This window comes from Falco naumanni, chromosome 2 (genome assembly GCF_017639655.2).
Source record: "Falco naumanni isolate bFalNau1 chromosome 2, bFalNau1.pat, whole genome shotgun sequence".
In the NCBI taxonomy this organism is placed as follows: Eukaryota; Metazoa; Chordata; class Aves; order Falconiformes; family Falconidae; genus Falco; species Falco naumanni.
Window position 1 is genome coordinate 27,921,995 of NC_054055.1, and position 18,554 is coordinate 27,940,548.

General features: G+C 39.2%; 1 protein-coding gene across 6 annotated transcripts; it reads right to left on the reverse strand.

Moving 5' to 3' along the window:
• Positions 1 to 657: 657 nt before the first annotated feature.
• On the reverse strand, positions 658 to 18,518 carry SPART (spartin). Of its 6 annotated transcripts, XM_040584029.1 has the most exons (10): positions 17,481 to 17,654; positions 11,988 to 12,820; positions 10,713 to 10,910; positions 9,605 to 9,709; positions 7,697 to 7,826; positions 6,739 to 6,933; positions 5,606 to 5,764; positions 5,437 to 5,527; positions 4,408 to 4,468; positions 2,211 to 2,322 (listed from the first exon to the last, which is right to left on the reverse strand). In XM_040584029.1, the coding sequence occupies exons 2-9, from the start codon at positions 12,816 to 12,818 to the stop codon at positions 4,408 to 4,410; spliced, it is 1,770 nt and encodes a 589-aa protein (XP_040439963.1). In that variant the 5' UTR covers positions 12,819 to 12,820; positions 17,481 to 17,654; the 3' UTR covers positions 2,211 to 2,322. The 6 variants fall into 6 exon arrangements, with proteins under 6 accessions (XP_040439959.1, XP_040439960.1, XP_040439961.1 ...); XM_040584025.1 differs by lacking the exons at positions 4,408 to 4,468; positions 17,481 to 17,654 and adding an exon at positions 18,451 to 18,518 and having other exon boundaries at positions 658 to 2,322; XM_040584026.1 differs by lacking the exons at positions 4,408 to 4,468; positions 17,481 to 17,654 and adding an exon at positions 18,351 to 18,458 and having other exon boundaries at positions 658 to 2,322.
• Between the last annotated feature and the right edge of the window lie 36 nt (positions 18,519 to 18,554).

Below are 18,554 nucleotides of genomic sequence, written 5' to 3' on the forward strand. Positions count from 1 at the left end.
TTTCATCAGTGAGAACTAACTAAAGTTTGGAACAACGTAAAAGGGAGTATCATGGATGTATCACATTAGAAAATGTAAAATGGGGTAGTAATTATTAAAAAAAAGAATAGCTTTAATCTACTTCAAGACAAATTTGAAAGAGTACATGTGAAGTCAGCAACAACAGGTTCAACAGGACAATGCTTGTCTTATACGAATGGCATTCAAATATTTTTCCTCAGTGTGCTACAATTTAAGTCTCTTGAAGACTGTTAACACTTCGATCTTAACTGTTGTTTTAATACAACTTGTTGTTCTGATGGTTTATATACAAAACTAAAGGACATGAGCTACATACGAAAGCAAAACAGGAGGCAGAAGGAAGATACATCCCTGCTGTAAATGAAGTTCATAACAAAAATGCTTTTGCGAGCATGAAGTCTTTAGTCACCTTAAACTGATTATACTTGGCAAATGACAGACTGTAGAAAAAGAAAGTGTTGTAGTGGACTTTCAATGGACCTTTTTAGTTTGAAAAGTTTTAAGCTCTAATTGATGAGCTTATTTCTATCGTAAATATTGTAAATACCCTAATACTTTTCTTTTTTTCAGAAGGCCTAGTCTTTCCACTCCTTGATCCGTACAGTAGCTTCATATCATAAAAAGGCCAAGCACAGATTAACCGATTTTAATTTCATCTTTATTTCCATAAATCAAAGTTACACCGCAAGTGGTTAGATCCTTTGTTTCACATTTCTCACCCTAAGTACAGGCTTACAGTAGCTACCACAAAGTGTGCACCTATTACCATTCTAATAGACGTTAGTCATTACTGTATTTTTTTCAATCTGATGCAAATATCATTTGCTAACAATCATTTATAGTTATCTTCTCCATTTACATGAAATGGAGGGAAGTTGTAAATTGGTGGTGTTCTGTTTGCTGCAGGTCCAACCAATATTAAAATGTGTAGTAGCAGCTTTAAAACTCAATAATGAACTGTTAAATAAGTAGCAGTGTAAAACCATCTCAAGGGTTCTACGTATGGAGTTACTTCACACTGTACTGGGAACAGAATGAAAAACCTACACGGTAGGGTCTATCCTATTCCACACACACCTCTTCATTAAAAGGGCTTGACTTCATACCCTTTAAAGATGCACCTTGTGCAACTATGAATTTAATAAAGATGCTGACTGTTAGAACTATTTGTTGAAGCAAATACATATTGTCTTCCATTAGGAGGCCATGATACATACTCTGAATCTTTCTGGATTGGCTGAAAAGTACAAATGCATAGAAGTTCCTAGTGTCCCCTATGGAATTACTTTATTTATTTATTTATTTACAGAAAAATACTTTATGCAAAACCATACTTATCTTCTCTACATAAAAATAAAAATTTCAAAGAATCTTTGTATATTCCTTATGGAGTCAACTGGAGAATACATTTTTCTACAGTTGTAAATACCCTCTTTTAAAAGAAATGCTTGCTATCTTTGGTTTGCTTATATGCTGGATGGAAAAAAAAAGTTTTAAAGGGACCAACTACCTAGTTACCTGAGGTTCATCTTTCATTTCTTCTAACATGAGCTTTGGAAAGATTAGCTGTTTGGTAGCTGAACAGGGAAATTCTCTACAAAACAACGAAACACAAAGCTTATTTTAGTAGTGCATATTAAATAAGACAAGCTGTTTTAGTAAAACTAACTCTTAAGGGTAGTTAAAAACTAAAACTAGTAATCCTACTTGTTCCAGAATCAGTAATCCTATCTGTTCTGTATCACCACCTTCTTTACAAATATAAAGTATTACAAAAATATTCACAATAATATTTCTATATTAATGTATTATTCCATATTATATTTTGAAAAAGTGCTTACAGAGGCAAGTTTATTAACTGCAAACTTACATCCTTGCAGTTGTCTAAAGCCCTGACCAAGTTAAGACCCTTGTTCAGTACAGAACAAGGACTTAACACAACTTTCATTTTTCCATCTATGAACACCCTCCCTACTTTAACATTTTCATGTCATATTAACAGTTGCTTGAAAAGTACAGCGTGATTTGTGTTAAACTGCAGATTAGCAATGTGGTTACTTCTAAATAGGAAGTTTCATCTCTAATGTAAGGCTTTGAGAAATACTTCATTGCTTTCATTTTTTATCCTTCTTCTCATTATCCAATACTTTATATTCATCTAACACAGCATGGCCCGTTTCCTTTGCGGTTTTCTTTACAACAGCTTTGATACCAATACTGTCAATGTTAAATGCTGTCACACCAACATTGATTGCAGAATTCATAGCGTTGTCTGTAGCATGGCCAGCATCATCTCCATACCTTAAGAAAGATAGTGGTTTTGTAGATTTGTATACTTAGTATTTTAAAGCAAAAAATTAAGCATTACCAAAATAATAAGCACACAGCCTGAATGTCTAAAGAATAAAATTAGAAACTACCAAGCCATTTGAGCAAGGGCTGCTCCTCTATCAGATGAATTACTCTTTAGAGTTATCAATATGCTTCTGCCCTTTTTCCTCTGCAAAAAACCTTCCAGCCTTTCTCCCTCCTTCCTCTAGTTTTGATGAGAAGGCTTATCTATAGAACTATAAAGGGGTGGTGGTGTGTGCAATAACCCCCCAAGTACTTTTTCACTTAAGTTCTTAGGCAAACTTCCTAATACCCTCTATATCCCCCCATCTAAGTCCTCACAACTAGACCCTTGAAGCTGCTTAACCTTCTCAGTCTGTACCATGGGTGGCAGCACTGAGGAGGGAGGGCAAACTGTCCTGCCTTCTCACCTGTTACAGATAAAGGGGCAGGAATCACCTCGGGCATATTTTAGCTCTATTGGTACCACCACTGCCAGAATAGTGCTTGGTTAGTACTTGTCCTCTATCACCTTTGCCCATGCCTACATGGCATAAGATGATACTGTGTCTCATGTAACAGCAACCCACTGGCATGTTAGTTCAAAATCTCCAGAGCAGACTTATTGAGGTACTGCACCACTGTGCTCAAGTAAATTAACTCAGACAGCCTAGCAGGTCTCCTGGGTACAAAGACCTGCTGACACAGCTACACTCATACACTGGAGGTAGCAAGGTCCCTACAAAAGCGTTCCATTGTGCAGTGAAAGCTTATCTGAAGTAATCTGGAATCAATGCAGTGGCAAAGGGGAAGGAGCAGGGAAAAAGGAGAAGTCATAAAATATCCCAAAAGACTCAAAAAAGCTGTCTTAAGGCTATGATGAAAACTGCTACAAGATAAAGCCTCAGGTCTCTTCACTGGGCTGTGGGCCCGGCTTCTTTATGCTTTAGGGGGTAGTGTCAGCAGTCTCATATTAATTACTCAACTGTGAAGAAAGGTGCACATATACACCAGTACGGACAGCATACAGGAGGACAAGAGTATAGTGAGAGCAGGAACTCCAACTGTTCTGGGCAACCAAACATTTCCCGAGAGAGCACTGTAATCAGACAAACCAGGCCAAAGGGAAGTATTTCTGGCAGCATCAGAATCCCAACAGTTGGTGGAGTAACTTTTTCCTTGTGCTTCCTGAGACCAGAAATTCTTTGAGGACCTCAAAGTAAGGCCAGAGAAAAGCACAGAATATTGAAGAACCTTGAAATCTATTGCATTATCAGTACAGCAGCCATGGCATGATGGCTGGAACCAACAATGAAACCAAATAAAAAGAATTAGTGCTTCTTTTGTTTTATTTTTAATTCTCTGATAGAGCAACAGCCTTGAATCACCAGCATCAAATTTGCAGAGCACAGAATTAATCTCACAGCAAATGTGCAGTATTTGTCAGTTTGATTAGTTATTTGCACCTCAGGAACATCATAAGCCAGTTTAAAGGAGGTTACCTGTTTTACTTATGATGTATAAAAGTAAGACTGTAGCTTATCCAGTACAGTCAGATAACAATTTCTTAGTATTTGATAAGTGATTTTTCAATTTGCTTGTCTCAATTGCATCATTTATCACTTTTGCTTTTTTAAGGAAGAAAGCTGGGCAGATGTAGATGCTGCAATTATTTAAACCACTGTAAAAAACCCACGAAGGTAGTAGCATGGTACTTTGGCAGAAGTATCTGAAGCTACGTTTGCCCCCAGTTCTGATCAACAAGCACATATGATGAGCATCTCTTTATAACTCCATCCAAAGAGGTATTGCAGCTAAGTTTTTTATTAATTTAGAGACACTGTGCTGATGCTCCTTCAGCTTTGTTTCCATTAAAGTGGAATTTAGCACATTCGCTGAAGTATTTTGAATGGCAGAAATCTTTGTCACCGAAACAAAAGCCAGCATCCAAAAGATATATATTATGTAGTATTTTAATATATTTATATAGATTTTTAAAAGATCACATATCAAATATTTTAAAATATATCATAATTAACTGCAACATTTAATTACTTATTGGTTTTCACTCTTAGTGCCTGTTGACTGCTGATCTCCATATGTCCTATTTTTATATCTAAAACAAAAACATTAATGTGAATTCATGTGAAACCTCCTGATATTCCTATTAAGTACAAACATTAGCAACAAAGCACCACTGACTAGAACTTCACTATCAAGCCTCTTTCAAATTCAGCACAACACAACCCTGAATGCCAATCCACTTAATTTTGTATGCTGTTTACCTTGTTACCTTCTGGTAGTAGCCTGTACGCACTTTCAGCAATCCTGAACATCTCTTTTGTGACACTTATTACCAGTTCTACAACCTACATGTTTTTGCTTACTCTTCACTTTTTATTGTAATACACATATTGCCTTTTTTTTTTTTTAAGGGGTATATTTCATGTCTTGCAGTTATTTTGATATATTCCCTTATTCTCCACAGCATCTTCCAGTACATGCACTCAGTTTTGGTCTTTCCATCATCTTAATCCCAAATGTTACTAACCTCTTTCCCTATTATCTTTTTCTAAGAATGTCTGTATTTTGCAAGTCAAGTCTATTGTATTATTGCTATTTATGTCTTAGATTTCCTTACACAGTTCTCTTTTTTGTACATCCTCACTTTAACCAAACCTGCTGATAGATGGAATTCTTCCATTTTTCTTAAATTTAGCTAAGTAAATACATACTACATAAATTCAGGACCAGAGCTGAGAAGTTTAAAACAGTAACATTTTTAATAATGACATTGTAGTGTAGAGCAAAGATATAAATCTGAACGTTACTTGTAACATAGCCTGAAGCGGTAATATTTCTAGAAGAGAGCTAAAAAAATACTTACCACGACCACTTACTCATTTAATCTTTTTACTTACAGGAGATGCTCATTACTGTGCACTTAGCAGCTTATCATGTGCTGCATAGAGTAAAGCAAGTATTTCAGTTAGTTTCCCTGCACTTTCATATACTTTTTTTTGCCAGTATTCAAACACAATGACAACATGCTGTAGAAGATGAACCAATAAAAACATAACTTACTTGTATTTGACAGTTTTTACAGTCTCAGTTGAAACACTTTTAGCAATGCACTTTGCTGCGCTTTCTAAACCTTGCCACACTGTTGAAAACCCTGTAAAAATGAGGAGCTTATGTGAGTTCATAGCGTTGAAAAAAGTACAATTACAAAAGTATATGGAATTTTTATTACCTTGAACTCCACTTGCTGCCACCACCAGAGCACCATCAAAAGTGGATTTACCATCTTTATCTTTCTTAAGGGATTCTGGAACTAATTTGCTGCCATGCTTCTTCACGTGTGGAGCCAGCTCCTTTCCGACACAGCTTGCTATAGAACACACTCCCTCAACTACCGTAAAAGAATAGTATGCAGATTATTTAGTAAGAACAAAGGTCATCTTTCTTCAAAAGTCCTTACTTCTAATTAGAACTAAGCTTCACTGAAGTCTTAAGCGTTGCTTCTATTTAAATGCTCTTACTTGAAAGACAGACTTTAATCCAGGCTTAAGTACCCAACTGATACAGAAGCAACCTTATTTTTCAGATTCTGCACAACTCCAATTCCTAAGAAATGGGTAAGGCTGGCCTTACAGCTAAAAAGAACTTTAAAAGAAATATGTACATGCCCTGCACTCAAACCGTTTCCATTGCTTTGTTACCCCCAACCTGCAGATAGGTAACAAGCTGTTTCTTTCCTCACTTGTCTTCAGGAGAAGTCTTTCTTACAGTCTTTCCAGCTCTTCAAAGTACTTTTGCAACATCCAGCACAATTTGTTTTTTAAACTTGGATGAGTAACTAGACACTGGACATAAACATTAATGCAAGTAAGTAACACAATGAAGTTACTGAGAGCTGCTAGGGTTACCAAGCACCTCTGAACAACCAGCCGTTTCTATCTGGAAGTTTATACATAGTCTAATAGACTTGTTTCAGGTGTGTGTATTTAAAACAATGCCCCCACACACACATTCTCTAATGGTACAATATGGTAGTAACCAGTGACTATACAGCTTTTAAAATACACTGTTATCAATTTAAGAAGAGAGGTACCATCTTCAAATAGCTGTCTATAACTTAGAAAAGCATGCCAAACTTAAGACTGTACAGACTATTCTTTTAAGAAAAAAATGCCTCAAGGCCATAGAATAAGTATTAGTCCTAAAGTATGTCTCTCACAGGAGGTAACTAGGCACAAACTACTGATCTCTGGATTTCATCAGCTCAGTCCCTCCCATCTAGGTCACTGGCTAGAGAAACCAACCCCCACTTTATGAAATATTTAAGGCAAAAAATAGAATATACTATGAGATGGAAATTTTTACCTAAGAACTGGCTGACTTTCACAGCTCCTCCAGTAGCCTGTTTTGCTACGTGAAGTCCCTTTGCTACAGTTGGATTGACTTCCAGAGGTTTTTCTTCTGGTTGAATGTGTTCTCGCAGTTTAGAAGCTCCTTTGTGGATAGCTTTACCAGTATATTCTGCTCCTTTTACTAGGCCCCAGCTTACCCAAGACGCACCTTCAAGGCAAAAATTGTTTTTCTTACAGTGTACAATATTACAGACTATGACTCCTACAGTTTTCCCTCCTCTGAAACACTGACTTTACAAACATTCCTGATAACACAGTCTGCAATTATATTCTTCCCTGCATGGGCCAGCATGAATTCCTGAAGCGATTTCGGCTCCTACACCACCCACAGTTTTTCAATTTACTAATGTTCAATATAGCCATCTCTCATCAATGTCAGCTTAATACAGACATTCAGTTTTTTAATAAATATCCATGCCCCAGTTGGGTCAGAAGGACAGAACTGCACACCTCAACACTAATAACGTTCTGAAAACATACAACCCAACCCTCTAGCCCTCCTAGCAGATTTATATTTATTACTAATGACCACAAACTGATTGTATATTCCAAAAGTTCGCAGAGGGAAAAAAATGTTTATCTGCAGAAATCACAACAGATACCTGCTTTAATAGAACAATTTTACTCCTGTACGAGCAGTTATATATCACAGTGGTTTGAGTCACAGGCAGAGATATCCTGACATATAGTCAACTGAGGAGCCTCATGAACAAAACTGTTGCCAATGTGTTTAAATTCTGCACTGTTTTTATAAAGGTTGTCAAAGTATCCTTTAGATGATCACAACGAACTGGTGAACAACTACTTCTGACCACTCAGCTTCTACTAGCACACGTGTTTAGGTGAAAATACTGTTTAAATGTTACTCACAGAGCTTTACATTCAACACAATCCTCTTATTACAGCAGTACCTGATAAGATTCCATGGGCAACTTTCTCACTCCATTCTGGCAACTCTTTCTGATTTTCTGCTCCTTCAGGTTGTGGTTGGATACGTACAGTCTGAGGCAAGTTAACTGCATCACCAGAGGCTTCTGAAGGCTATGAAGAAAAAGTAAACATCTGAGAAGCTACTTCCCAATGTATCATCAGGATTTCTGGTTTAAATGCTTTAGATCATACAGATCTGATATCAAATCATGTTAATATTGTGTATTCCTTGGGTAAGTGTACAGAAACTCAAGCAAGCTGTAAGGGTACAAGCAACTCAATTTGCACAGAAATGCTGTGCATTCAAAAAAGCTTATCAGACAGCTCAGCACTTCCTGTACGCTTTCTTAATCCAGTTACAATAGAGACGTGCTTGCCAATACGGCCATATGGTCAAGTAACTAAGGAAAACTTGCAATACAAACTAACTAGCAATACAGCTAAGAGACTCGTCAACCTGTTATTTTTATCTTCTCAGAGGGAATTCACCTCTGTTGTTATTCAGTACGAGAACTGCAGTCTTTGGTCAGAGAATCCAGCTGCACTAAAAGAATGCAGCTGTTCTGGTTGTTTTGCTCCTTACCCTTTCCTCTCAAATTAAAAAATAAAGGAGATTATTCATTCTACGTGCCATTGATGCTGTTGCAGAATGGCACAGCCAAGGACCACATCAAGCTCCGAATCTAAAGCTGGGCAGATAGGTTCTGTGTGATTTCATGTCAAACACTAGAGTTTCTGGAGTATATGTTAATCATTCAAACACAGCAACCACCACCACAGTATGGTTAGTTTTTCTAAATAGTACAGCAAAACTTTACACAGTTCACAGACAATGTATAATAGAACTTTAACTATAGAAAGCAAAAAAATTGGAATAGATTTAGGTTTTTCTTAGAGATTCTATGTTTAGGTCTTCTCCAATGTAAAAGTAAAAGAAACCTCCAACACTTCCGTGATTGAAAACACTGCTAGTTAACGATGGACAGAAAGAAAAAATCTTTTTGTTTAGTCTAGAAAAGTCTAACTGACAGCATTCATAGATGAAACCTAGGAACAGAACAGAATACAGAATAATGTTCGATATTACATGGAATTCTTAGATTCCCCTGAAATATTTACTGGAAATAAAAGCAGGGTATGTCACAAAGATGACTGTTGCAATAAAAGAAAGAAAAACCAACATTAACAGAAAAGAGTAGATTAAGATTTACAAGGTTGCTACCCAGAAGATTAACAATGTATCCCTGACATATACTGTATCATCAATTACTGCTCGACAGCAGTGTGAAATCTCCTGTTCAAGAAAGACCTTTAGCATGTGACCAAAACACTTCAGGGGCTGGGCAGGACAAATAACCTTAATACACAGCTACAGCTAAAAAACAACCAACCAAAAACAGTTAAAAACCCCCAAACTATGTTCCAGATATAATTTAATTACACCACAGTTTGGGTCACTACGTAGAAAAACAGTCAACAAGACTTCTAAGGACTATACTAAAGAACAGAAATTGATTGCCTAATAGGACAGGTGACTCAATACTATAATTAAATTAAATACAGTTGTTAATTAGATCCTCATGAGTACTGTGTAAAACAGACACGTTAAATGGCCATCAGATTAGGCTTTGAAATATTTGTGCTATATCACGTTTTTTAAAACTCCAGCAATCTGCTCATTTGCAAAATGTGGCAGCCTGCAGTAGCGAATTAGCTCTTGAACAACCAAAAAAACTCCAGCCAACCCCCCACACACACACTACACAGCACACCATACATTGCCACTGTCAATTGAGTCTGGAATCTCAGCAGTACCAGTGTCTGTTTCTGTGACAATTTTTTATTATTTTTTTAACATAAAATTTTGGAATCACTGTCCTGGAATTTACCTGGACTTTGTGGCCAGACATCTGTTTAAATTTATCTTCAAAATGCGCTCTATCAGTTGCTGGGAGCTCTGAAGATAACCCTACTCTCTCATGGGATCCTGGCACCTGTGACATTGTATCAGGGAACATTAACAAAAACATGGAATTTGAGGACAATAAGGAACTAATGAGATAGCAAGTTTGAACTACTACACATGAAAAATGACAGGATCTTATCCAGTAAGTCCTGCATTGAAATATCACATAAAGGTTCTGTAGTACCTTTCCCTTTAAAATAAAAATTAGTGGCCTCCTGTGCCAGTGAAGTTCCTTTCTGAACTCAACAGGATTTACACAGTAACAGAACCCCACTCACACAGCATGCTGCAAACTGGTCTTCCATCAGCACTGCATTCACATCTTCATGGTTCAACATGATTTTGTCTTTCACAAAAAGATACAATCTTGCTATGAGCTTTTACGTAGTTATTGATTACCATTCTTCCTGAGATGGTGCTCCAGTGCTCTTACAGTAACATTTTTCACCTTGTCTCCAGTCACTGTATCTTACTGCACCTTGTTACACTGTTGGGTTTTTTTTTCTGTTTTCTCAATCTGCCAACATCTTAGTGCAATAAGGAACCAGATATGTCTATTTTGAGATCACATGTGAATGCAGATTTTTGAGATACACGCTATTTTCACAGGTTTGCTCTCAAGTGGCTTAACATTTTTGAACTGTTAACACGTTTGGGCACAATATTCCAAGAATGGTATCATCAAAACTACACAGAGAGCGTGTGCATGTGTGTGTACACACAGCAGAAAACGTGCTTTCTCCTAAACACAAAACTTTGAGTCCTACATTACCTTTTGGAAAAATAGAGAAAATATAAAAAATGGTCTCCAATTCCTCTCTGCGCTGACAAATCTGTACTTTAAAATTTCTCTTCTCCCATCTCACAGGCCTACAGCTTCACTACTAGGTTGTTTAATCTTGGATACTTTATCGATTTCTCACTGGTGAGCTTACCAAGCAAGACAAAGAACTTCGCAGTTTCACACAAAAAATACATTGACCATTTACACCTTTCCTTATCAGCTTAAACCAGGCAGCCCAGAAATTCACCTGGATTCGAAGGTCAGACATCTGTTTTAAGAGATCCTCAAACAGCTCTCTGTCAGCTGCTGGAAGTTCTGAAGACAGCACTACTCCCACGTAGGACCCTGGTATCTGGGACATCGTGTCAGGAAACATGTACACTCCAGTATTGCAGCACAGAACAGGAGACTGGTTACACATTAGAGGATATAACCAGTCACAAACCTAGAGAAGACAAGCACAAAAAGGAATTAAAGGATCCTTTTAAAAAGAAAGGCAGGTAAAACATACTGATAAGCATCACAAACTTGATTTTGTATAACGTTTTGTAAAAAAAATAAAAAAGCCTTATGCCATCTTGGGGGCGGGTGGAAAAAACAAACAAAAACCCCACATGACTGTTCTTGGTTAGTTCTGACAGTCCAATATGGAGAAAATACTAATTTTCACAGGACTGTAATTCAGACTGGTAGTCTCTTAACTAGGTCTCGTCTTGAGGCCCAGGTGTAAAAGCAGATGACAAGCACTGCCAAACAAGTCAGAATTCACAGCGCCTGTAGATCTCAGGCTGGGTTTATATGATTGGATAATGAGACTCTATGTCTGTTGTTGGCTGACTGTTGAAGGCTGCTAACACAGGTGGAGGTGAACTAGCAGACCCAAAACCAAGAAGCAGTTTTTGTTTGCTCCTCCAGGTTTCCCCTTTGTGGATGAGATTTCCAACAGCCAATCTTAGCAGCAAAAAGGAGATCCAGAAACCAGACCAGAAACACAATGTACATTACAGAACATGCCCACATGAAGCAAGCATGGACCAAAAAAATTCAAATAATGCATCTTTTTTATTTGTAGTTCAGAGTCTGGGTTAACACAGGCCCTCAAATTCCACATTATCAGCTGCCCTAACTGTAGTACCTTATCACTAGCTCTGACCAAAGCAGGTAGCGCACAACCCCATTTTACACCAACACGTTACAACAGCTGAATTAACACATCTTCTCTATGGGAGGAAAGGGAAGTTCACTTAATGAAAAGACATGTTAAGTCAACTCCTTTAGAAAATGGAATTCACCAGCACAGTCAGCACCTGACAACCTTTGGAAGACAGCTGATTTTCGCAAAAAAAAAAAAGTCATAAAAGTATGTATTTGCACAAAAACATTTTTCCAACAGCTGTAACATCCTTCATATTACCACACAGATATTTAGGCTCAGAAGAGCAAGAACTTAAGAAAACTGCCTTTTAAATTTTTATGACAGCTCTTGAAATTCAATTAAAGGAGAAAATTATTTTCCTGTTACCTGAAGAAATGCAGGTGGACGATTCTGTGCCATCTCACTATCTGTATCCAGGAACTTCACAATGCGTAGATATCCAGGATATGAAGGAGCACTAACCTGCCCATCAGGAGTTACAAAGAAGATTTGCACTCCTTGGGGAATCAAGATCAGCTCATCTGCATCCACTCCCAGGTTTTCAAGGGGAGGTGGCTGAGTACACTTACTGTAGTAGTCCTCACCTACAGAAGAAAACTCCCCTGAGTCCGTGCCATAAGACACGGTAAAATGGCCGTTGGTAGCTTGAGGAGTATAGGCAGGAGGTGCTTCATTTGGCAGACAAAGAGGTTTTGCAGATGATGGACTCATAGCTGGAATTTGCCCCTGGCTCGCAGTTGCAACACCCCTATCTGCTACAGGTGGTTGATTTGGTACAAACGAAGAATTAGGGGCAGGAGGTCGTTCTGGTTTTTCTTTGGAAGGAATGGATGGGTACAACTTGGGCACCCCAGCAGGGGCATCCATCGCAGCAGGACTTGCTTGTACAGGTGGCATGTTTTGTTCTAGAATGCCGAGTCGAGCGTGAACATTTCGGAGGGTCTCCCTCATCTTCTGTTGCATTTGCCTAGCAGACTCCCACTGGGACCCTACACATGCAGGACCTTGCGATGGAATGCTAATACCTCGGAGCAAGTGGTCAAGCCCTTGCTTGTAATAACTTCTTGCCTCTTCTTTCTGACCCCGTTCATCGGTATTCAGTCCTCTATTGATAAAAATAAAGGCTTTCCTGTACTCTTCATTAATAGCTTTAATATTTGCATCTTCTTGCATAACTGGATCCTGCAGTTCTTCCATTACTGCAAATTGGAATAAAGCCCATTAAGCATGTTCATAGATGAAACCAAACAATATTTACCTTAGAATACCTTCTAACCAGTTTCTAATGATGACCACACTGCATGTATTAGCAGAAAGCTATCTAGTTGCTTGGTGCAGTGCCTGCTACATTATGGTTATCTCCTAATAACCTCCAGATTTAGAATATGTGACTCCAAGGCAGCAAGGAATTGATAACCATCGCATCTAGTTACATCACACACATGCATTTTTTAGAAGTTAAACATCAAAAGAATATGAACACACCTGATATTAAACTTTTCATCTAAAAGTAGTATTAAGATCAGTAGCAAATAGAGTAAAAAAAATAATTTAGAAACATCTAACTTTTGATAATATTTTCAAAAAATCTTTTAAGATATTAAAAAATGCAGTTAACATTTTATCTATTTAAATAAAGGCTGAAGTTACAAACTCAGTACATTTAAGTAATTTAAGGTAAAGAACTCAAAAGATTAAAACAAATCTTGATAAACTTCAACTAACATCAACACACAGAATGTGAAGAAATACTCTGAACAGTTAAAGCTGTGCTTTACAACATGAAAACAGGTAATTTCTTACTTCCTTTACAGTGTTTATATAGTGAGAAAGACAATTGGTGTTTTCGCTTTCTTGCACCCCAGTTGACAAAAACTTGGAAGTACCAGTATCTATAAAATGTTGTAGCTTTTATGTCTATTGCACCAACTGAACAGCAGAAAATAATCCAATAGGTTTATGTGAACTCTAAAGTTTGTAAAATCACTCTTTTAACTGAATGCAGGTCTTCAGTCTTGGCCAAATGCAGCAAATACAAATCATTCTTGGACTAACATCATGTTTGCAACACACAATGTAAAAAAAAACTCCAGTGAAATTTTTTGCTGACTGTGTTGAGAGGCACTGTCAGTTCAGAAAAATCAGGTTATACTAGAAGAGAATAATGATCACTGACAACAAAAACTGGATACTACATAAAAATGAAAGAGTATGTATTTTCAGTAAAAACAATGATTCTCTGCTGTAAGCTTGATGGGAGAGAGAAAAATCTAGAGACATCTGTCAATCACAATGATAGCAAGCTACAGAAAACATGAGGGTAAGTAAAATCCAAGTGCAAAAATTAAAATACTTCCATTCCATGTGCAGAAGCATTAATGCCACTGCACACAGCATTGGTGAGACCTCACACAACACTGAGCCACATTCAAGAAAGCTGTACCTGAACTGGAAGAGATGTGCAGAAAGTTACTGGTTTTTTTCTGGTGAATCAATCACTTTTCTTTTGCCTAAAGAGGCAAGTTTCCCTTACCAAGCCAATAAACCAAAGGCTAAGTCACAGGGGTCCTCAAACTTTTTAACCAGGGGGCCAGCACGCAGATGAAGTGGCAGGCAGTCATCTGCGGCTGCTTGGTTTCCCCCCCCAACCCCCGGCGGGGGGTGGGGGTGGGGGTGGTGGGTGGTGGCGGGGAGGTCTGTAAATACCGGGGGCTGGACTGAGGACCCTGGGGGGTGTATCTGGCCCGCGGGCCGTAGTTTGAGGACCCCTGGGCTAAGAGATTGGATTAGTCACTATGAATATACTGGATGAATGGAAGAAAGTAAATCAGGAAAGAAGAAAAGAACTACTGAAATCCAAACTCATAATAAAACCCTGAAATTGTACCTACATTTAAGTTTATTTAATGTCTCTTCTTCTTTTAGTCTATCAATAAAGTAAAAAAAAATAATTAAAAAAATGTGTATCGTCCAGAAAATATCCTTCCTCTACTCCAACATAACCAAAGAAACTTAAGCAGTGCAAGTCATGAAAAGATTTTGAAGGAAAGATGAAACATTGGGCTCTATTCCTGCATCCTTTATGATCAAAATGCAGATAGCACTGAAGTGACTGATGCATCTGCAGTCACAGGACCAAACTGCCATATCTGGAACGTATCTGTATTTTTATGACGTGACAAAATCCAATTTCATGCAAAAGACAAGATGTGTGATTTTAGTCCAATGACAGACACATAGCTAGGAATATGACAGGGATGGCTCGAGAAGGCAGCCCACACGGAGTGGATCAGCAGAAACTAGAGCCACCAGGCTTGCTGCCCATTCCCCACCATGTAGCCGGAAAACAAATCTTGGGCTGGAGGAGATTTTTCTGGTTGATTGCAATCACCTGCTGCCAATGTGCTCGGCATCTTTGATTTAAGCTGAGAACAACACTGGCATAAGAGTAAGTGTATATTTAACAAGGACATCAGGTTTAGAAGTTTTAAGTATGTTTCTGACCAGCACAATAGGAAGCAATTAATTGGAAAGAATTACTGTCAAATACAGCTGGATCCTTACATGAAAGATTTTACTTAGCCATGTCATATATTTTATGAGCTAGACATTAACCATTTAATATGTGCATAGCCAAATAATTTGCTAGCAAAAAAACCCAGGGACTCCCAAACCACATCATCTTGCGTCAACACTTGTTTTTACTAATGAAAAATCAAATCTTCCTTTTAAGAAGGGCATAAAGGTAAAAAACAACTCAATATTAAAGAACTCTGACTTAAAAATTACTGTAGGTTTCCAAAACAGAGAAAATGTTTAGAAGAGTGAGAGACAGGCAAGTTTAATCTAATATCACAGTTTATTTCTTTATGAGCAAAATTTACCATTTTTGACTTTTTTAGAGCCTGTGAATTCATTCTGTAAATGAATTCTGTAAAAAGTCTGTAAAGTCCATTAAGGCTTTAAGTAAAGAGTTCATCTGTGTGAACACAACTGCAGCACCATAGTCTATTTTGCTCCATGTTTTTTATTTGTTTCTGCTGGGGAAGGCTAAGGCAAAGATACTTTACAGCTTTTATATCATTTTTTTGCTAGTGATTGTCAGTACATTACAAAAAGAGGCATCAAGTAAAATCCTAAAGTCATAGCTACATTTCCATTTAATAGTGAACTAATTTACTATTCACTGTATGCTCATCATACTGTCAACACTACTGTTCTTGCTAAAGCTCAGTCTTTATTCACCATAGAAAAGGTCTGTAAGAAAACAGAGATGTCAGCACGATCAGTGTACATACAGCACTAGTACAGCCGTGCACAGTGGAGGTACAAAATCTGGCTCAGCAATTCAGAAGAGTGGGTGTTTTGCAACTCTCCTCTGATCATTTGCAACATACCAAGTTCGCAGTGTATGTACAGTATAGTTACCATGAACCTATGCATTAGTGTGGCAAAGCACTTGGAGGAAGGAATTAATGGTATATCTTAAGTTTAACACAAGGTAACTAAAAGTCAGTCTGAAGAGCCAAATTCAATTAATTCTTATTGATTTATTAAAATTAATACAAAATAACGGATTGTATAAAGTAAGGAAGCCAACTGGATTGCTCCCTCACAACACAAGAGGAAATATTCTCTGAAACAGAACATTTAAGTAGCAATCTGATTGTATGCAAGGAAGATCCTTAGTCATTATTATTTTCAGTATTATGATCTTAGTACAGTATTTAAGTGTCCTGCATGCTTTGATATTTATCTGTAATCAGTTCCTGTACAATGCAGAGTCTTATTTCCTCTGTTTCAGAGCTGGAATGAATGGCAAGGTGTATATTACTAAATACGAGAGTGCCACAAGTGAACCTTTGATCCTACGGCCTGCACAGACTGGCCCAGATCTGTACTACTCGGCACTAAGACTGAGAGGAACCTCTCCTACAGGAAGCTGGCCCAAAACAGAGCCAACAGGCACCGTAGATAATCACAGATCAATCCAGTGCCTGAGCTCATTCCATGGCCCTTTTTCATTTATCAGTACACATATAGTCTGTGTTTTAAATGACTTGAACAAGAGAGGCTAGCTACAGTGCAACACGGAAACTCGAGCTCAATTTTATATAGTAAGCTAACATCTCAACTATCTGGCTGATCACCCATCCTCCGAAGCAGCAAACCCCACTTCATTAAAAATATAATATATATTTTAATTAAAAAAAAGTACAGCTTAATGATGGATCTCACTGCCAGAAGGTAAACATGAAGCCTAAAGCTTATTAAGAGGATTAAATATTCTTACTGACAGAGGTAGTACACTCCTTCCGTCTCACTATTTCTGAAACCTGGGGAATGTAAGGCAGGAAAAGCAAAAAACAACAAAAAAATGCAAACCACTTAATCAAAGAGCTGTTCCTGCGTATCAACTATTTTACTATCAGCCACTGATTTCAAAGATGAAGAGGATAAAGGAGAACTACCATGCAGACAGAATTGTTTAAGCCTTACTTCTGTAGGGAAAGAGCAATTAACAAAGTATTAGTGACTTTCAAGAATTCAGAGAACAAAACTGAATTAAAACAAATGTTATAAAGGATTTAAACTAATACATGCCAGGTACTAGCTGATAAACTAAAAGCAAAAAACTGTGAATTTATTTAGGTTGTTTAAAGTAGCCCTTAAATTTTTCATTAACTGGTGGCCTGCTGCTAGTATTTAAGCACCTAAGGCTAGGTAATACCAAAAGCTACACAACAGAAAGGCAGTGATCTGACCTAACATGGTCATTCTTACTCTCAAAATTACTGAGGACTTCAGTAAACTCCCATCTTCCAACATTTCAACCTACACCAATACCCCCCCACCTACATTCACCCAGCCAGCATATCCACTTCTCCTCCTCTAGGTGCTGCTGCTTGTTTCAAACACTTTTCTGCCCAGATGAATACTTCCTGACTCCTTGGTGTGTATTTCCATCCACAAGCACTCAACACAGAGCTTTTAGGCTTTGAGGGCCTACTTGGCACTTCTCTGGAAAGGAAACTGAAAAACCAGTTGGGCAGATAATTTCTTTCATCGTGTAGCCGTGCTGCCCAGCCTTGAATTTTCACAGTGCTCATGTCCAAAGACATTGTCACTATCCACCACCGAGTGGCCAGAGACTCTGACAACGTCATGGAAGATGCAGCGTTACGTAAGATGGCTACTTAATATTTTTCATCAGCTGCACGCCTGCCAGTTTCCGATCACCGCCAATAGATTTTTCCACAATCAAACAACTCCAGCCCAACCCGACGCGAATCTTTTAAAAACCACAAAACACGAGGAACAGTCTTCCGAAGTACACTGACAAGTAACCTCTCAGTCCCATAAGGAGCCACGCAAGAAGTGACCGCGGTTACTTCAACCCAGCCTAACCACCCGCTGCCCCGCCGGCTCTCCCGCACCGGGGCTCGCCGCGCTGAGGCGGCACCGCGCCCCCCCGCACCCCTCGCCGGGGTGGGGGCTCCCTCCCGCCTCCGGCGCCGCACACCTGCAGGCCGGCCTCAGGCCTGAGGCGATACGAGCCCCCCGGGCGCTGCCCGGCCCTGCCCAGGCCCGCGTCCCGGCTCCCCGCCGCGCACACAGCAACCCCCGCCCCGCCTTCGCTTCGGCACCGCGGCCGCGCTGCGGCGCCCACCCCGCGACCTCCTACCTGCCCTGTGCCCGCCCCGCCCCAGGCCCGACAAGCCCCCTCACCGCAGCCGGCCGGGCCGGGCCTCCCCGCGTCCCCGGGCTCCGCAGCTGAGCCCCCCTCCAACCCGGGAGGGCTCGACCCCGGCCCCGCCGCCGCGCTCACCTAGCCAGACCCCGCAGCCCCAGCCGAGGCCCCGCCTCCCGGGTCAGGCGGCAGCGGGCGGGGCCGCCGGCACGCGGCCCTGCCGTCACCGCGCGGCCGTGGCG